This window comes from Dryobates pubescens, chromosome 14, assembly GCF_014839835.1.
Source record: "Dryobates pubescens isolate bDryPub1 chromosome 14, bDryPub1.pri, whole genome shotgun sequence".
In the NCBI taxonomy this organism is placed as follows: domain Eukaryota; kingdom Metazoa; phylum Chordata; class Aves; order Piciformes; family Picidae; genus Dryobates; species Dryobates pubescens.
In genome coordinates this window covers 3,017,000-3,034,310 of record NC_071625.1, presented here as the reverse complement: position 1 = coordinate 3,034,310, position 17,311 = coordinate 3,017,000, and the positions used below count along the sequence as shown (strand labels likewise).

General features: G+C 45.0%; 1 protein-coding gene across 1 annotated transcript in view; it reads right to left on the bottom strand.

Annotated features, from left to right (window-relative positions):
* Positions 1 to 17,311, bottom strand: part of VPS13B (vacuolar protein sorting 13 homolog B) — a 327,037-nt gene that overhangs the window by 134,937 nt on the left and 174,789 nt on the right. Inside the window, exon 29 of the mRNA XM_054167231.1 lies at positions 16,406 to 16,517. Within this exon, the coding sequence (XP_054023206.1) occupies positions 16,406 to 16,517 (112 nt within the window). The remainder of the gene's footprint in view (positions 1 to 16,405; positions 16,518 to 17,311) is intronic.

Sequence of the window (17,311 nt, the reverse complement as noted above, 5' to 3'; positions counted from 1 at the left end):
GCAGATCCTGCCAGTTTTACACAAGGATCAAAACACAGCCTCTTCCCAAATAACTTCTATGCATGCAGGCATTTCCATAAGCACACAGCTCTGGTTTTCCACAGGAAATGTTTCCCTACACATGCCCCCCCATTTATAAGCTGCATCCTCCCCAGAAGGATGAGACCAAGTTAAACTGCAGCCGAATTGGCCTAGTCCTGAGCACACCAAACCTCTGCAGCCTTTTCGGTTCTACAGCTTTGCACATCCTCATAGGAAATAAAATCAGGGGAACAGAGCAAGCCAAATTCATGGCTTCTTGACCTCTAGCACAAATGCTGCTCTCCCAAGCTGAAATGGACTACAGTGGTTACAATTTTATTTGCTTTCCCCTTCTCAAAATAACTTTGCTGTCCCATCTGAACCTTTTGGCAGGTGGTGTAGAACACAACAGTTGGGTCAATAATAACAGTAAGATCACAACCAATCTCAGATGACCACAAGCATGTAACAGGAAACACAACTTCCATGGTTTTCTTCCTAAAATCCATTTAGGCTGTTTGTAAGCTGTTTGTGCAAGCACCAGCTCATGTTGAGGCCATTACTGCATGCTGCTGAAGGGCCAGAACCCCGAGACCCACTGTGAGGAAGTCAGATCTCTTCATTTACAGCTCATCTGAGAGCTACAAAACAAGCCAGGAAAGTAGCATTTGAAAACTACACACACTATGTGACGATGAAGAAATCCTCCAGCTCCTTTTTGCTAGCCCTTACTGGATCTGTGTGCAGATCTAGCCCTTACTAGATGTGATTCCTGCTTGCAGGTACAGAGGTGACAAACCCTTTTGTGCTAGCCTGCGCTAGACCGATTCAAAGGATGGATGCAGCGAAGCAGAAGTACAAACACAGCAGCTGATTTTCCTCTGTTTTGAACTAATGTTGGACAAATTCCTGCCCTGTGTCTCTTGGGCACTGGCTCCTTTTTCATTCTGTCTGCAGATGAGTACCATGGCAAAGAGTGGAACTGGGTAGCTCTGACAGTTGCCACAGTCTCCTCTCCAGACAGGCTGCATGTCTGCACGATAGTTGTATCTACTGTGTTCTATTTTCAGGCAAGGAATTTGGTGCACTCCCACTCTTCCCAGTCCTTCCTCTTTTTTAGAGACCCACCACCTGCCTAAAATGGATGGTCCTGAAAGCATGGCTTGAACATTCCTACCTGCAAGTCTGATCTCTTCCCTTCTTGCTTTAAAGTCAGTTTTACCTTCCTTATGCTACCTCCTCAAGCAGAGCCAAACTCAAGAGGATTCTCAGTCATTATAAACAGCTGCTGAGGTAACTTTTGGCAGCAGGAGACAATGTTTTCTTAGACAACAACATCCTGACATAGGAAACCACAGAATACATCATTGCTTTGGTAAACAGCAAAGAGCAGCTCTCACATTAACTGACTTCAAGCCCACTACTCAGCTACACAAAAACCTTGCTAGAGATGGTTTGTAATGGGGGGTTTAAGAAAGCTCCACGTACAGGGCAGGACCAGGCAAAAGTCATCCTCACCTGCTCAAAATAACCCTCTGTATTCACAACATCACAGAACCACAGAATGTTAGGGGTTGGAAGGGACCTCCAGAGATCACCCAGTCCAAGCCCCCTGACACAGCAGGATCACCCAGGGCAGGTCACACAGGAACACATCCAGGTGGGTTTGGATGTCTCCAGAGAAGGAGACTCCACAACCTCTCTGGGCAGCCTGCTCCAGGGCTCTGGCACCCTCACAGGGAAAAAGTTTTTCCTTCTGTTCCCTGGCATCTCCTCTGCTCCAGCTTGCACCCCTTGCTCTGTCATTGGACATCTCTGAGCAGAGCCTGGCTCTGTCCTCCTGACACTGCCCTGCACATCTTTATCACCAGCAATGAGGGCAGCCCTCAGGCTCCTCTGCTCCAAGCTCCCTCAGCCTGTCCTCACAGGGAGATGTTCCACTGCCTTCTGCATCTCTGTGGCTCTGCTGGACTCTCTCAAGCAGTTCCCTGAGGTCATTCTTGCACTGAGTGGCCCAGAACTGGACACAATATTCCAGATGTGGCCTCAGGAGGGCAGAGTAGAGGGGGAGGATAATCTCTCTGTCTGACCTACTCACCACAGCCCTTCTAATCCACCCAAGGATGCCATTGGCCCTCTTGGCCACAAGGGCACATTGCTGGCTCACCAGCATCCTTCTGTCCACCAGGACCCCACAGATCCTTCTCCCCAGAGCTGCTCTCCAACAGCTCAGTCCCCAGCCTATCCTGGCCCCTGGGGTTGTTTTTTCCCAGATGCAAGACTCTACCCTTGTCCTTGCTGGATTTCATTCAGTTTCTCCCCACCCAGCTGTCCATGAAGACTACAGATTGCAATATTGGGTAGCACAATCAACTTCATGAGGCACCAACAAGATAAGCAGTGATGGTTATGAAGAAAACTGCAGAGTTTTACTTTCTGCCTGGAGCTGAAAAAATAAAGCAGGGACACTGCACAGATCCAAACACACAGACAACCAACCAAGCAGCTCTCCACACTGTCCATTTGGGAAACAGCAAACCCTATCATCTGCAGTTAGTTTGAGTCCACTTCAGTAAATATAGCTGTTTATGTTTATGAGCTACAATGTGTGAAGAACACAATACATGCATTTCAAATATTATTTTTAGAAAGCAACTTGTACAATGCTTGTCATTACACAACTTATCAGGCATTTTTTTATTGTGCCAAGAACATGGAGAATGAAGCACTGCAAGCTGTCTGAAGGCTAAAGTGCATCAAAAGAGAGTCTGAACCAACACATCCCAGAGCACTGCATTCCTCTGGATGTGGCGTCAGTAAACATACACGTGTATTTCCACAGCCAGTGTAAAACTGGGAATCAGAAACATTCCACATGGGCTCTGCACCTGGATTCACCAACAGGCAAGTTTCTTCCTGTTCCTTGAAATTTGGTAGATACAAAGATTAAATCCTAGAATCACAAAATAGCCTAGGTTGGAAGGGACCTCAGAGATCATCTCCTCCAACCTCCCCACCATGGGCAGGGACACCTCTCTACTAGACTCAGCTGCTCAAGACCTCATCCAACCTGGCCTTCAACACCCACACAAAGGAGGCAGCCACAACCTCCCTGGGCAGCCTGTGCCAGTCTCAGCACCCTCCTACTGAAGAACTTCTTCCTAAGCTCCAGTCTAACCCTGCTCTCCCTCAGCTTCAAACCATGTCCCTTGTCCTGTCTCTAGACACCCTCAGGAAAAGTCCCTCTGCAGCTTTCCTGGAGGCTCCTTTCAGGTATTGGCAGGCAGCTCTAAGGTCCCCCTGCAGTCTTCTCTTCTCCAGGCTGAACAACCCCAGGTCCCTAAATCTGTCATCACAGCAGAGCTGCTCCAGCCCTTGGGTCATCTTTGTGGCCCTCCTCTGGACTCACCCCAACAGCTCTGTGTCCTTCTGATGGGGACACCATAGTTGAATAACCCTGGTTATCAGGAAGAGCTCAAATCTTTCTTTATCCTGTAAGTACAGGAAGTATCTCTGTATAGATGTTCCTGTGTTCTACTCACATCACCTCTTTCTTTATGGTTTGGTTTGTTGCTGGAGAAGACAGACTCTCATGCCAGAAAAATTAAGTATCTGTGATTGCTGCCAATCACTGAACTCAATGGTGATACCTGACATCAGCTCTGCATTTTATTATTCTCAGCATGCACTGCTGTTAGCCATTATGATACTTCTGTTGGCCACTGCCTGCTCACAGAAAACCCAAACCCTAACAACCAAAAGCATCAGAGGGCATGGAGAATGTTCCGAGAGCTACGTTTGTCTTTGTGTCCTACAACTCCTTTATATCACCGAGGGAGGGAAGAAAAAGACAGAACAGCTTCTGAAATCAGCAAACCCACTGTATTCAACTTCTTCATCTGTGCTTTTACTGCAGCATCATCAGGTTTCACAGCAGTATTAGCAGATAAAGCACTGTGCACAGGAAGAGCTTGAACGTCAGAAACATTCAGTGTGACTTGGCTGTACTTAAGGCGGGTGACCACTAAGCTAAGGCAGAAAATCAGTGGTGGCAAGGAGCCACACTCAGTTAAACAATGCAGCTGGGGCTGCTCAGGATGAGGGAGCTTTGAATAGTATCCCATAGTGATACCTGCTCAAACAAGATGTAATTATTCTGTGTATTTCTGATAATCCCTGTCGTCAAATCACTGAAAATCAAAGGAGGAACACTTCAAAACGTTCAGTGGAGAATGAGGACACTGGCAAAAGAAAAATCTCCTATCCAAAAAGCAGTTTAAGAACTGTGGTATGAATTTGTCATAGATACAACCCTGTGAGAGACATCAGAAAACCCACAGCTATTTCTGGAATGAGCTGCAATCCGTAGACAGAAGTTAACAAATGCCTCATCACAAATGGGCTATGGCTTTCCCACTAACAGGAGCACACAACTTGCATTATTCACAACATCAGCTCCTGCAACAATTAAAAATGCTACAAAGCAACTAACTTTCCTTTTTCTCTTACTGGAAAATATTTAGCCATTAACAGAAAAAAATAAATGGTTGAAACCAAACATGATGGAAATTATATTTACTCCCAAAGAGTTGAGAAGAAAACTATCGAGAGCAGAACACTGTTAAAGGCTTACCTAAGTTAATTTAGACTAAGATTTTTACCTTAGCCGAGGCTTGCATGTTCATTTTCATAGTATCAGTCAGGGTTGGAAGGGACCACAAGGATCATCTGGTTCCAACCCCCCTGCCATGGGCAGGGACACCCCACACTAGATCAGCCTGGCCAGAGCCTCATCCAGCCTGGCCTTAAACACCTCCAGGGGCAGGGCCCCAACCACCTCCCTGGACAACCCATTCCAGGGCTTCACCACTCTCATGGGGAAGAACTTCCTCCCCACCTCCAGCTTCATTCCATTCCCCCTAGTCCTGTCACTACCTGAGATCCTGAGCAGTCCCTCCCCAGCCTTCTTGTAGGCCCCCTTCAGATACTGGAAGGCCACAATTAGGTCACCTCAGAGCCTTCTCTTCTCCAGACTGAACAGCCCCAACTCCTTCAGTCTGTCCTCATAGGAGAGGTGCTCCAGCCCTCTGCTCATCCTCGTGGCCCTTCTCTGGACACCTTCCAGCACCTCCAGATCCTTCTTGTAATAGGGGCTCCAGAACTGGAGGCAGTACTCCAGGTGGGGGAAAGAAAAAGTCTTATATAATGAGGCAGAAAAAGATAGATAAATAACCTTGGTATGTGGATTCCAGCACATGTTGGAGACTCAGCAAAGGAAACCCTGAGAAGAAATGGTGAGAAGTTTGTATAAAGGAACTGAACATTACTTCAGTAAGAGGGACCACTGCAACTCTCAAACTGCCATTAATTCCTAAGGACCAACTGATTATTTTCTCCCACTTCAACAGAGATCCAAAGACCTCCCCTTGCTCACCCCAGTATTTTACAGTAAGAAGGGAAAACACAAAGCTCCTTGGTTAGACAAAAGGTATCATTAAAGGGAGGTAACTTGAAAGAAGGATCCCACAAGCTTCTATATGGTGCTTACAACATAAGGCACACAACACAACTCAGACAAGAGTGACTGTAGCTGGCAGATTGCCTTTTAGCTTCCACTTTTATAGCTTATCTGAGTTTTTTTTTCATTGCATTCAAGTTGCTTCCTGTGTAAACTGTAAAAGGTGTCCTGGGATTTTAAAATGGGATTTCATGCATTTTTCATTTGTCTCTGGGCCTCTCTTGCTTACCTTTTTAAACCATTACAGAGCATGTTTAATAATGTTAATGCTGAATCCCAGAACTGGATTAAAAAGCTTAGTTCAGTGACAGATTCTGCACCGTGTTTCCAAAGCATGATGGCAGATGAAGCTGATCCAAACCCAGGCTACTGCAGTGCTACCTCTTCCCTAGGGCTAATCCTTGTGTGCCTACACAACAAACAGGCTCAGGACAGCAACCTGACTGAAAGAAATTTGCCCAGTGCCTCCCAGACTTTTTGAGCTCCTTCAGCTCGCTACACACAGAGCTGGAGAGCTGAACTACTTATTCTCTTGTCTTGAGACAAGAACCACTTGTCATTTTCTTCTCTACTCAGTCACCACCAACACGGCACAGACATCGATGCTGAATCTGCAAGAACTCCATGCCATATGAACCTCACAGCAAACACTAATTGTCATAAAACACTATTTGAGATAGCAAGAAGCATCAGAAGACCAAGGAGAATGAGTTCAGACTCTCCCATATCAACTTAGCCTTGCCTTTGCAGAACATACAGCAGTTCAGATCACCCACAGCTGAGAAACTTTTCCATGGAAGCAAATGCAGAAGGCAATGCCCTGGTGGAAGTTTCACTTTACAACTGCTACTTACTTCTGACCTTAAGCTGTCAGATGATGGAATCTTTATTAAATAGTGAATGAAATGGAGCACATGGCACAACAAATGATATAAAATAGGGTATTCAGCACTTGGTACACTCCCTTTTTTTAAGGGATGCCTCTTTCATGCCTGTCTCCTAAGCTCATAGCTGAACTGTCTGATCTGAGAACTTCATGGTCAGACATGAAGTCAGTTGTGAGAACTGAAGCCACAGGCCAGTTTGAAGGGACTCTGAACATCTATTCCCAGCTTAGTTCTAAATCACACCCAGGTGCCAGCATGAACTACACCTGACTAATGAAACAATCACAACCACACTGTAAACTCCACAGTTCTGCCAGAACAACTACACGCTACTGTCCCAAGCACTGAGATCTTCACTCTACCAGGACTCCTTCACTGCTAAGCCAAAGGACTGGGGTGAGGCAAACAGCCCAAAGAAGGCTTGCACACAAAGCATGAGCTCATCCCCATATTTGCCCACTGAATGGTGTGTGTAAGCCAGTCACAGCCAGCTAGGTGTTTAACTGGAACCAGTACATGAGGCCAGGGGAGACCACTGCATTTCCCTGCACTGCTAAAGAAAGGATTGGCCCCTCCAGAAGGGGAAGCCCAAGCTCAGAGTGGTTCTCCTCACCACTGGAGTCCCTTCTGAACACATAAGCAAATTCCCATCATCTTCCAGGTCAGACTTGAAGGAAGCAGAGAGATCTATGGGGCTGCTCTTTCAAATCTACTTGCCCCTGGAGCGTGACTGTCGGACACACAACAGCATGACTCAATTCTGTGAATCTCCATGAAATGCATTTCATTCCTCCTCAGGACGGGCTGGGACGCTGCTAGGGGGAAGAACACATTTGTGCAAACACCTCAGCCAAGTCAGCAGCAGTGCACCCGGCTGAAAGGAAGGGAGAATCATGCAGAGAGAATGCATTTTAGGTTCTCAAAACAAAACTGACAGTAAAAACAACTGATCGAGGAGGGATGTTGTACTTAACATTAACGTTGCTTCAGAGGGAGCAGGAGACTTCAAAATCTGCCTTCAGCAACCGTACAGAGCCCATCTTTGCTTGGTTTGAATGAATTGGCTGTTCCCTTGGATGCAGTCTTTACTGACATCTACTCGATGGGCTTCTCTCCTGCCACATTTAATAAAGTTTCCAAAAGAGCTGCCTTGATTACTAACAACTGGGCCCTTAAAGGACACAACAATGGCAGTGCTCTCTCAGAGGGCTCTGTCTATAAAGCAGACACCAATTTGCACACAGAAAAAAATTCAAACTCAGGGCAAGATTCAGTAAATGATAATATAAATTGGGTATGTGTGTTGAGCACACAGGGATTAGGCTGAGGAATTCAAGACAAAAATAAAGCTGCAGAAATGCTGTTCTTGTGATGCTACTTAGCTTATTGTTGCTATCACATTATAAGAAAATGCATTTCAAATATATTCCAACCTCAGCAGTTGGAGGATTCTATGGTTCTATATTCAGGCAAATTAGTTCTGCCTCACTGCCTATTCCCTGACGGCTCACAATTAAAGACATTTCAAGTAAAAATAAGGTTGGGAGTTAAAGCTGAACATATTTCAAGTTGAACTCCAGCTACAAATTTAGCTTTGAATAGCTTTTGGTATTAGATAATTAAGAAGCTACATTTCTGAAACTACATGGGCAGCTCCAGCTGTTATTTCACAATTAGTTTCCACTGAGGCTTTTAAATTAGTAACTGCTGGGATGGCCCCAGACATGCCAATGTTAATTAGGAGTGGTGTTTCCATGTAATACTATCCATATATGTGAATATTTTACTGGGTGATAGGTCTAAGCAGGCTGGTTTTCCTCCTCTCCACTAAAGACAGAAGAAGAGAGAAATGTAAAGCAGGACAAGACTTTACTTCCAAGCCCTGTTCCAGAGAGAGGATTCTTAGGGAAGAGAAAACAACTTCCCTCCAGTCCTCATGCTAAAAAGGCAGGAGTTCAATTACAACAGCAAAGGGCATCCTTAAGAAGGTGCTATGTCACATGAATATCTTGATTCAAACAGCAAGTCAACAAGTTACACAGCTCAAGCCTGTTAGATGCAAGCCGTACATGAAGACTGCATATCCAAACCGAAGGTAGAGAGACTCCTGGTAACAAAAGCCACAGAGTTTGAGAAGTAAAAACATCCTGGCCTGAAAGATGAACATTCAGAAAACCAGAGGAACATGTTTAAAATAGTCATTACACATTTATGGTTTTTGCCTAACTCCAGGAGGAAAGGAACTGAAAAAGGTGCTGGGGGAACCTCATTTCACAACTTCCACGCAATGAAAGGAGATTTCTCCTTGAAATACTAGGCATTTGTTTCCCCCTAAAAGTTATTTTTTCTACATAGCATTACCTCTGCATTGGATCCATTGTAAAACTAAAGCAAAGCTCAGAGAGTTGATGATGCACTGTAACTTTGAGCTGTTTAATTCCCTACAGTGCACATGCACATCTTAATAAGCTGCTCACATTTCTATCCCAACCCACGGATGCCTACATTTCTGCATTGATGATCCTTGTGGCCAGAACCTGATGCAGTACTAGAGGTGGGGTCTCAGAAGAACAGAGTCAAGGGGCAGAATCCCCTCTCCTGCCCTGCTGCCCACACTCCTCTGGATGCAGCCCAGCACACAGCTGCCTGCTGGGCTGCAGGAGGGCACTGCTGGCTCCTGGGGTGCTGCTCAGCAACCAGGCTCTTTCTTCAGGGCTGCTTTCAACCCACTCTGCACCCAGCCTGGATTTGTGCCTGGGGTTGACCTGACCCAGATGCAGGACCCTGCACTTGGACTTGTTGAACTTCATGGAGTTGGCACTGGCCCACTTCTCAAGCCTATTGATACTGGTTCCATACTCTGGGAAACATTTAGTGTCTGAATACTGAACTTCAATGCAAAAAAAAAAGGTGTGGTTTTTTTTTTCTAACTGTTCCTAGGTTTGAAAACACTAAGAATGAAGCCTTTTGCTCATGCTACAGCTGTAGAAAACCCTTACTTTCTAATAACAATAATTTAAATGTATCAGTATTTTAACATAAACATGTCCCACAGCAATTTCATACTCAACAAAAAACTATTTGGGAAGAGAAGATGCTTATAGATGTGGGTGCTATGGAAGAGTTTTGAAAAGCATTTGGTTTTCCAAACCACACAGGAAAGAAAAACCAGATTTGCACACAGACTGCTGGCTCTGTGCTTCTTGCAGAAACTCCTGCCACCACACTTGCCTTCCTCTCACTCCAGCACTATCAGCACAGACACAAAATTGATCATGACTCCTTTTTTGCTTTCACTGAAGGACTGCTGTTAACCTACCCTGGGCATTACAAAGTTATCACAAGTGTGTTCTACATGATGGGGTTTAAACCAGAGATAGATAGCAGATATTCCACAAGAAGAAGAACACTGTTTTGTTACTTGCAAACATTTGAAAGTCAAAAAATCAGCAAACAGTAACCTACAAGATTAAAAGCATAGCAGATCACACATCTAGATTTACAATAAAAAATACTTGCATTGAGGAAAACTAAGAGAATAAATTGTGTGCAGCCAACTCCTCTTGACTAAAGTTTTTACACGTCAACTGCTTTTTGGAGGGGAGGTGTGTAAGTGTTTGAAGAATTTCCATTTCCATTCACAAATTGAAACCAGCCTATGGACAGCTTTGTGCTTTGATCTGTGAAAGATCTACACATGAAAATGACCATGGAACATCCAGACCTGGACTGTTCAGCTTTGATGTATGACAAGAATGAAATCCTTGGGTTTCAGAAATGATGACTGCAGAGTGCAGACAACAATTAGATTCTTTATTGGCCAAGCTGAGGACAGCTTGTCATCCTGGTCACCTCAGCTCTCAGAACTTGATAGTTTAGCCACGTTTATTCTGGACTGTATAAGCAAGGCCCTTTTGCACACAGCCTCCAAACTGCCTGCATGCTCCCTGCCCTTTGTCAGCTAAGTCCATTTTCGCATCTGCCCTCAACATTATCTCACTTGATCTGTTCATGGATAATCCCTACGATTCTATTAATGTTTCATGTCAGAATTTGCTAACAGCAGCCCTGTTGGGGATGCCTGGCAACTATCTACATAATGAAGCAAGCACTTGAGATAATAGTTGGTATAATATGGCCCTTATCCTAAAGCAGAACTAGATGTCAGCTCAATTTCAGCCATGTCTCTACTGCCTTTACTTTTCACTCAGAGAAACAGAATTGCTGGGTCTTGGAATGAAGATTTTATCAACAAGAGGAAGGCCACAAAGATGATCCAAGGGCTGGAACACCTGTGTGATAAAGACAGGCTGAGGGAGCTGGGGGTGTTCAGCCTGGAGAAGATTCCAGGGGGACTTTAGAGCTGCCTGGCAATGCCTGAAGGGATGCTACAGGAAGGCTGCAGAGGGACTTTTCCTGAGGGTGTCTAGAGACAGGCCAAGGGGGAATGGTTTGAAGCTGAGGGAGAGCAGGGTTAGACTGGAGCTGAGGAAGAAGTTCTTCAGTAGGAGGGTGCTGAGACTCTGGAATAGGCTGCCCAAGGAGGCTGTGGCTGCTTCCTCCCTGAGGGTGTTCAAGGCCACGTTGGATGAGGCCTTAAAGCAGCCAGGTCTAGCTGAGAGGTGTCCCTGCCCACGGTGGGGAGGTTGGAGGAGATGATCTCTGAGGTCCCTTCCAACCTGAGCCATCCTAGGATTCTGTGATTTATCCTACTGCTACTGTCCAGTTCTGCTGGTAGCTTAGCACAACCAGTGCTGTGCATTGTTAGAAACCACCAATATACACACTTTTATTTTTTCATGTCACATTTCCACCAACTCCAAGTGTTTGAGGATTCTAACCATGAGCTTAATTGCACTAAGCACTGTTTGTGAAGACAGGAAAGCGCTGTGGCATCTAAAAACGTGACAAAATGATCTCACAGACTGTGAGATAATTGGGCATAAAACTAGTTAAGATGACTTGAGACAAATTTAATTAGTTCCACCTCTTTAAAGCATTACACTTTATTCATGCTGATACTCTACATTCACCACTTGTGTTAAAAGAAAAAGAACTGAGGAAATTATGAAGAGAAAACTTATGAGGAGGCACAAAGAGGAAATGTGGCTTTTGGAGCTACCCCAGGAGATGCTACTGTTTGCTGCACCCATCTTCATACATGGAAAAGGATCTTTTGGCTGGGTGCCCTTAGCTGCTGTCTGTTCCTTTGACAAGTGATTATCAAACATCTTCATAATCCACCAGGATTCTTGTTTGACTCAAACTGCTTTGAGTAGGAGGCTGGACTAGAGCAACTAGGGAAGTCCCCCTCCAACTGAAATTACTCCATGAATTCATGCTTCCCTAGGATTTTTTTTGTAACAGAATCAACCACAGAACTGATTTTAGCACCCTCCACTCAAAAATATGCATTCCAGTTTGAGACACTGCTGATAAGAAATCTTAACTGATGTCCTCCAACGTGAACAAAGCACTGCTACAAACATCACAGCTGCTAGAAGCCTCTGCGCAGCTGGCATAGAGCTAAGCTCTTCATTTCATTACACTGACACCCCAGCAGAAGTGTGCTTTTGTTGTTAGGTACCAAAGGATTCATAGATGAGAGAATTTTATGAAGATCTAGAGGGGAAAAAAAAGAGAGTTGGAATTTTTATCTTACTAGGCACCAGAGAGCCAAACAAGAGCGAGCCCAGAACTGCGAAATGCAGCTTTCTGCTTCCAAGAATCTGCTTGTTTCTTCCTGTAGTTGTACTATTTCTACATCTCTCTCCACTGTGATTTCTCTGATCTCAAGGACTGGCTGCCTTTCACTCCAACAGGGTGTCAACACCATTTCCCTGTCTCAGCACTCTTCCTCCCTGAAACTGCTAGACCTTCCTCTCTTTTGCCAAATGTGTTTGGCCACTTCAGAAGTTCTAACATACACAGCTTGATCGTGCAAGCCAAGAAATGACCACAACGTCTTGTTTTTCTCCAGCCTAGTGAGGTTGTCTCCAAGCAGCAGCCCCACCCCAGTGACAAGCTTACCAGGTAGTTAAACCCCACAAAAATGGGGTTCTCTCCTTCACTGCTGGGCAGAAACTCCATTTAACTCTGACTCCTCCACAGCTCTAATGATCACAGAATCATCATCATAGAATCAGAGAATGTCTTAGGTTGCAAGGGGCACCTCCAGGGAGAAGGCAGCCACAACTTTCCTGGGCAGCCTATTCCAGAGTCTCAGCACCCTCCTACTGAAGAACCTCTTCCTGAGATCCAGTCTGACCCTGCTCTCCCTCAGCTTCAAACCATTCCCCCTTGTCCTGCCTCTAGAAACCCTCAGGAAAAGTCTCTCTGCAGCCTTCCTACAGGATCCCTTCAGCTATTGCCAGGCAGCTATAAGGTCCCCCTGGACCCTTCTCTTCTCCAGGCTGAACAACCCCAGCTCCCTCAGCCTGTCCTCACAGCAGAGGTGGCTCCAGCCTTCTATTCACCAAACTAGACAGCTGCCTCACTTGCATCCTTATCCAGTCTCTCCTTACTCTGATCCCCACCCCTGTCCCAAGGCCTTCTGCTATCAACAAAATTCTTCTGCACAGAAGTGCTGGTTTGTTGATGGGAACCAACAAACATGACCAGAACTCTGTAAGACAAAGGCCCCTTTGCTGAGGCTCAGGAATCCAAAATGAGTGAGAAATTCTTAAGGCAAAGAAATCAGCTCCTGGGATTCAGTAGGGGAAAAAATCCCCAGCAATTTAAAAGGAGAATTTGTCTCTTAATGTGACCAACTAAAAATGTGTCACTGCACTTCTTTCAGGAGCCCTGCATTTACTACTGTGCTACTCAGATGCCTTTGTGCTATCACAGTATCAACAAGGTTGGAAGTGACCTCAAAGACCATCGAGTCCAACCTGTCACCACAGACCCCATGCCTAGAGTATTAATTGTCTCAACTAAATTCATCCAGATTCTCCTGGAGGAAATAGCTATTTTCAGACTAATGCTTACATGCTCTAAGAAAACTGAAGTTCCTCTGTTAATCCATTTCTGTCCAACTTCCAATAACAACTGAAGAAATGATTTCTGCCCACAGTTTTGGGGCACATGATTTTTCCAACATTTCATCCTCAATTTAGTTCCCTCTCCAAGTTCAGCAAGTGAAGTGTTTTCCCTAAGACACAGATGGAGCCACTTCAGCTTGCAGGCCAGAAGCGGCCCAGTTTCTGTCGTATGACTCGCAGCCACTGCAGGCTTTACCTTCTGTTAATAATAAATGAGCACATTCAGTTTTTCATGTATAAATTTATAGGACAAATTCAAAAGCTGTTTGGAAATTCTATTTAGCCCTCAGCCATGAAAAAGCTTCCCAGCCTCCACAAGAACGGTTTCTAAATGAGAAGCAAGAGTTCTTCCCATGAAGCACTACAGAAGTGACATTAACTGCATGTGGTTGTAGTTCAGGCCTAAACAGAAGACTGTTCAAAGTGACACCACAAATGAAGTTTGTGTCCCCACACCAAGAATAGGGTAAAGGCAGTGGGTCAGGCAATGATTTATTGGCTTTTATTCTATTAAAAGCAGCAGCAGCAAATTAGAGGAGAAGAGGCTGGAAAAAGACAGAAGATGGCACGCTGGGATGATTAGAATGCTGCAGCAGCTAATTATTCAGTATTCAACAAGCTGTATTAGCTCCAGCTACACATTTCTGTTACCTAGTCCCATCTACTGTGGGCAGACTAAAAAGGGCAAATCCTAAGTTAAGAAATCTCAAAACCACCTCTGCTAAGAGGACAGGCTGAGGGAGCTGGGGGTGTTCAGCCTGGAGAAGACTGCAGGGGGACCTTAGAGCTGCATTCCAGTATCTGAAGGCATCTTGCAGGAAGGCTGCAGAGGGATGACTTCTGAGGGTGTCTTGAGACAGGACAAGGGGGAATGGTTTGAAGCTGAGGGAGAGCAGGGTTAGACTGGAGCTTAGAAAGAAGTTCTTCAGTAGGAGGGTAGTGAGACTCTGGTCAGGCTACCCAGAGAAGCTGTGGCTGCCTCCTTTGTGTGAGTGTTGAAGGCCAGGTTGGATGAGGCCTTGAGCAACTGAGTCTAGTTGAGAGGTGTCTCTGCCCATGGCAGGGAGGTTGGAAGAGATGATCTCTGAAGTCCCTTCCAAGCTGAGCAATTTGAGGGTTCTATGAAAGCCAAAAGACCACCCACTACTGACTTCAATATTGCCTCATAAAGCTCTGCAGAGTAACCTGAGACTCTGTCCTGATGTAGTTTAAAAACACTACAGCCAGTGTGATTGGATGATTAAAGGAACACAGATAAGACTGAGAGCTGCTGAGAAATCAGAATGGTCACTGAAGCAGCTACAGGAAACTACCACAAGTGGAGGACATTCTTCAGAAAAGGACACAGGAAGCATGGCCTTGTCAGATTGGCCACAATGAGGCCAGAAACAGAGAAGTCTTTGGCCCAGTGCTTTATTTCTCCATTACTCATTTGGTGCCTTGATCTCTAAAGAAAGGCTGGGGCACATTGTAAGTGTGTACAGACCTGAAACCCAAATATACACTGCCCAAACCTAGTTCACAAGGGTTTTGAATGTAAGACTCAAGGAACTGTGATGCTAAAGGGCTTCAGAACCTTTAAGCAGCTGAGTGAAATCTGAGAAGCATAGAATTTGTGCATTTCAGGTAAAGCCTGCCCTAGCTGGAGGTGTCCCTGCTGACTGCAGGGGGGTTGGACAAGATGATCTTTGAGGGTCCCTTCCACCCCAAGGCAATGTGTGAAGTTGTGCATATCTGATGAGGCTCTTCTCTAGCAGAGGGAGCAGAAAGGGCTTGTGCTAATTTTGAGAAGATCTCTTCTGTGGGCACACTGAGAGTTGGATCAGGCTCTGTCACCCAGAGCTCTTGCTGGTACCAGGCTGTAGGCTTTCTTCCATGAAAGCTCCATCTGAAATCATGTCCATTATTTTGTACATTTTTTTTTAAGCTAATGAATTAAGCACACAAGGAACAACGTTCATTTAAATATTTCCACATGGCAGCACGAAGAAAGAGACAAAAAGGCTCTCTGACAACCTCTAAGTGATCAGAGGAGAAACAGGAGATGTTTCATGGCCTCCTAAAAATCCTGGTCTTGAGGAAAAGTAAAACTTGCTGTCATTTTCTAGGCAGTAAATGTTTTACTGCTGGGAAAAGATTCTGATGTTTGTAATTTCTATTGAAGAGCACTATGAAGTAGTTAAAAATATTGCCACATCTGAAAAACAGACCAACAGGAAGTCTAAGACACTTGTTCAGCTGTATTTCTGTGACTTTTCTCACTTGGTATTATTTGCAACCATACTTTTATGTCTGGCAAGGCTGCCAGCTCTCCTAAGGGCCCTATATTACTTTTATCATGTTGATTACATATGTTCCCCACTTTGGCTGCCTATGGATGATGAGTGTGGTTTGCACACACTTAGTGACACAATCCAGAGCATGACAGTTTCACAGAAAATGTGTTTACTGGGAAAGAGCTCCTCAGAAGTTTGCCTTCCCTTCAGCTTTGATCTGCATGACATCAGGAATCCTACAGTTTGAATCTATGTTTACCATTGCTATTATTCAAATCCATCTCCTTCACACTCTGTGGCTACTGAGCACTTTGGTAGGCACGGAAGACTTCCTTTCCTCTTAGGTGAACTTAGTAGTCATTGCATAAAAGCAAGCCTCTGAAAACGTTCTCATCTGTGAGCTTAAGCTCTGTAATGACTTGACATTTAAATTCTGTTATTCATCAGCACTTCACAGAAGAACTTGATTTGTCTAAATGGATTTGAAAGCCCACAAGTGAAGAAAATCAGAAAAACCTGGGTTTGGATATCAAAAGATTGTATGTGAAAAGTATTTTTACAGCCTGCTCAGACCCCTTTTTTATTGATCAATTAACTCTGCTCAAAATGAATTTTTCTGAGACCATGTATGAGAACCCAGAGCCCTCCCCCAGCACTTACTGATAAATGTCTTTTCTAAGCACAGCTCTGCTGAGAGGGTTGTCAGCCTGAGGAGCCATGGAGACGGATCCAATCTTGAGAACCAGTGTGTCTTCTTTAATTGCTGGATTAGCTGCAGTTAGGAGGAGAGAAAATATGGGGTTGATTAAAAGTCAAATGCACACAGCAGAAACACTGAAAAACTACTTCTTAAAAACATCTAAACAAGAATGTCTGCTGAAGAGTCTGTTCTGCTCAGGAGCAACCACGGATGCAAAAAAACCCCAAAGTGTGAAGTCAGCGCCACTGCTGTGAGGCACAAAGGGCAAAAATGTTGTCATTTAATGTCCCCACAGAGTTTTATCATAGAATGGCTCAGAGTTTATCTACTCCAACTCCCCTGCCATGGGCAGGGAGACGTCTCAACTAGACTCAGCTGCTCAAGACCTCATCCAACCTGGCCTTCAACACCCCCAAGCAAGGAGGCAGCCACAACCTCCCTGTGCAGCCTGTGCCAGAGTCTCAGCACCCTCCTACTGAAGAACTTCTTTTCTAAGCTCCAGTCTAACCCTGCTCTCCCTCAGCTTCAAACCATTCCCCCTTGTCCTGTCTCTAGACACCCTCAGGAAGAGTTCCTTTTCAGCCTTCCTGTAGGATCCCTTCAACTATTGGAAGGCAGCTCTAAGGTCCTGTCCTCATAGCAGAGCTGCTCCAGCCCTTGGATCATCTTTATCACACAATTAAAAATCTCATCTGTGACTTCTCATTTACTCTGATGCTTTTTAATTTCAGGGGGTTTGCCCCAAATGCTGTGGATCCCACAGACCTCTTAATGCTATGGCTCTTTCTCCCACAATTATCTGCTGAAATATCAGCACCTGAAGCACTCCCAGCCGTGCAGCCTTTTTAACATGGGCCAGGGTCCCT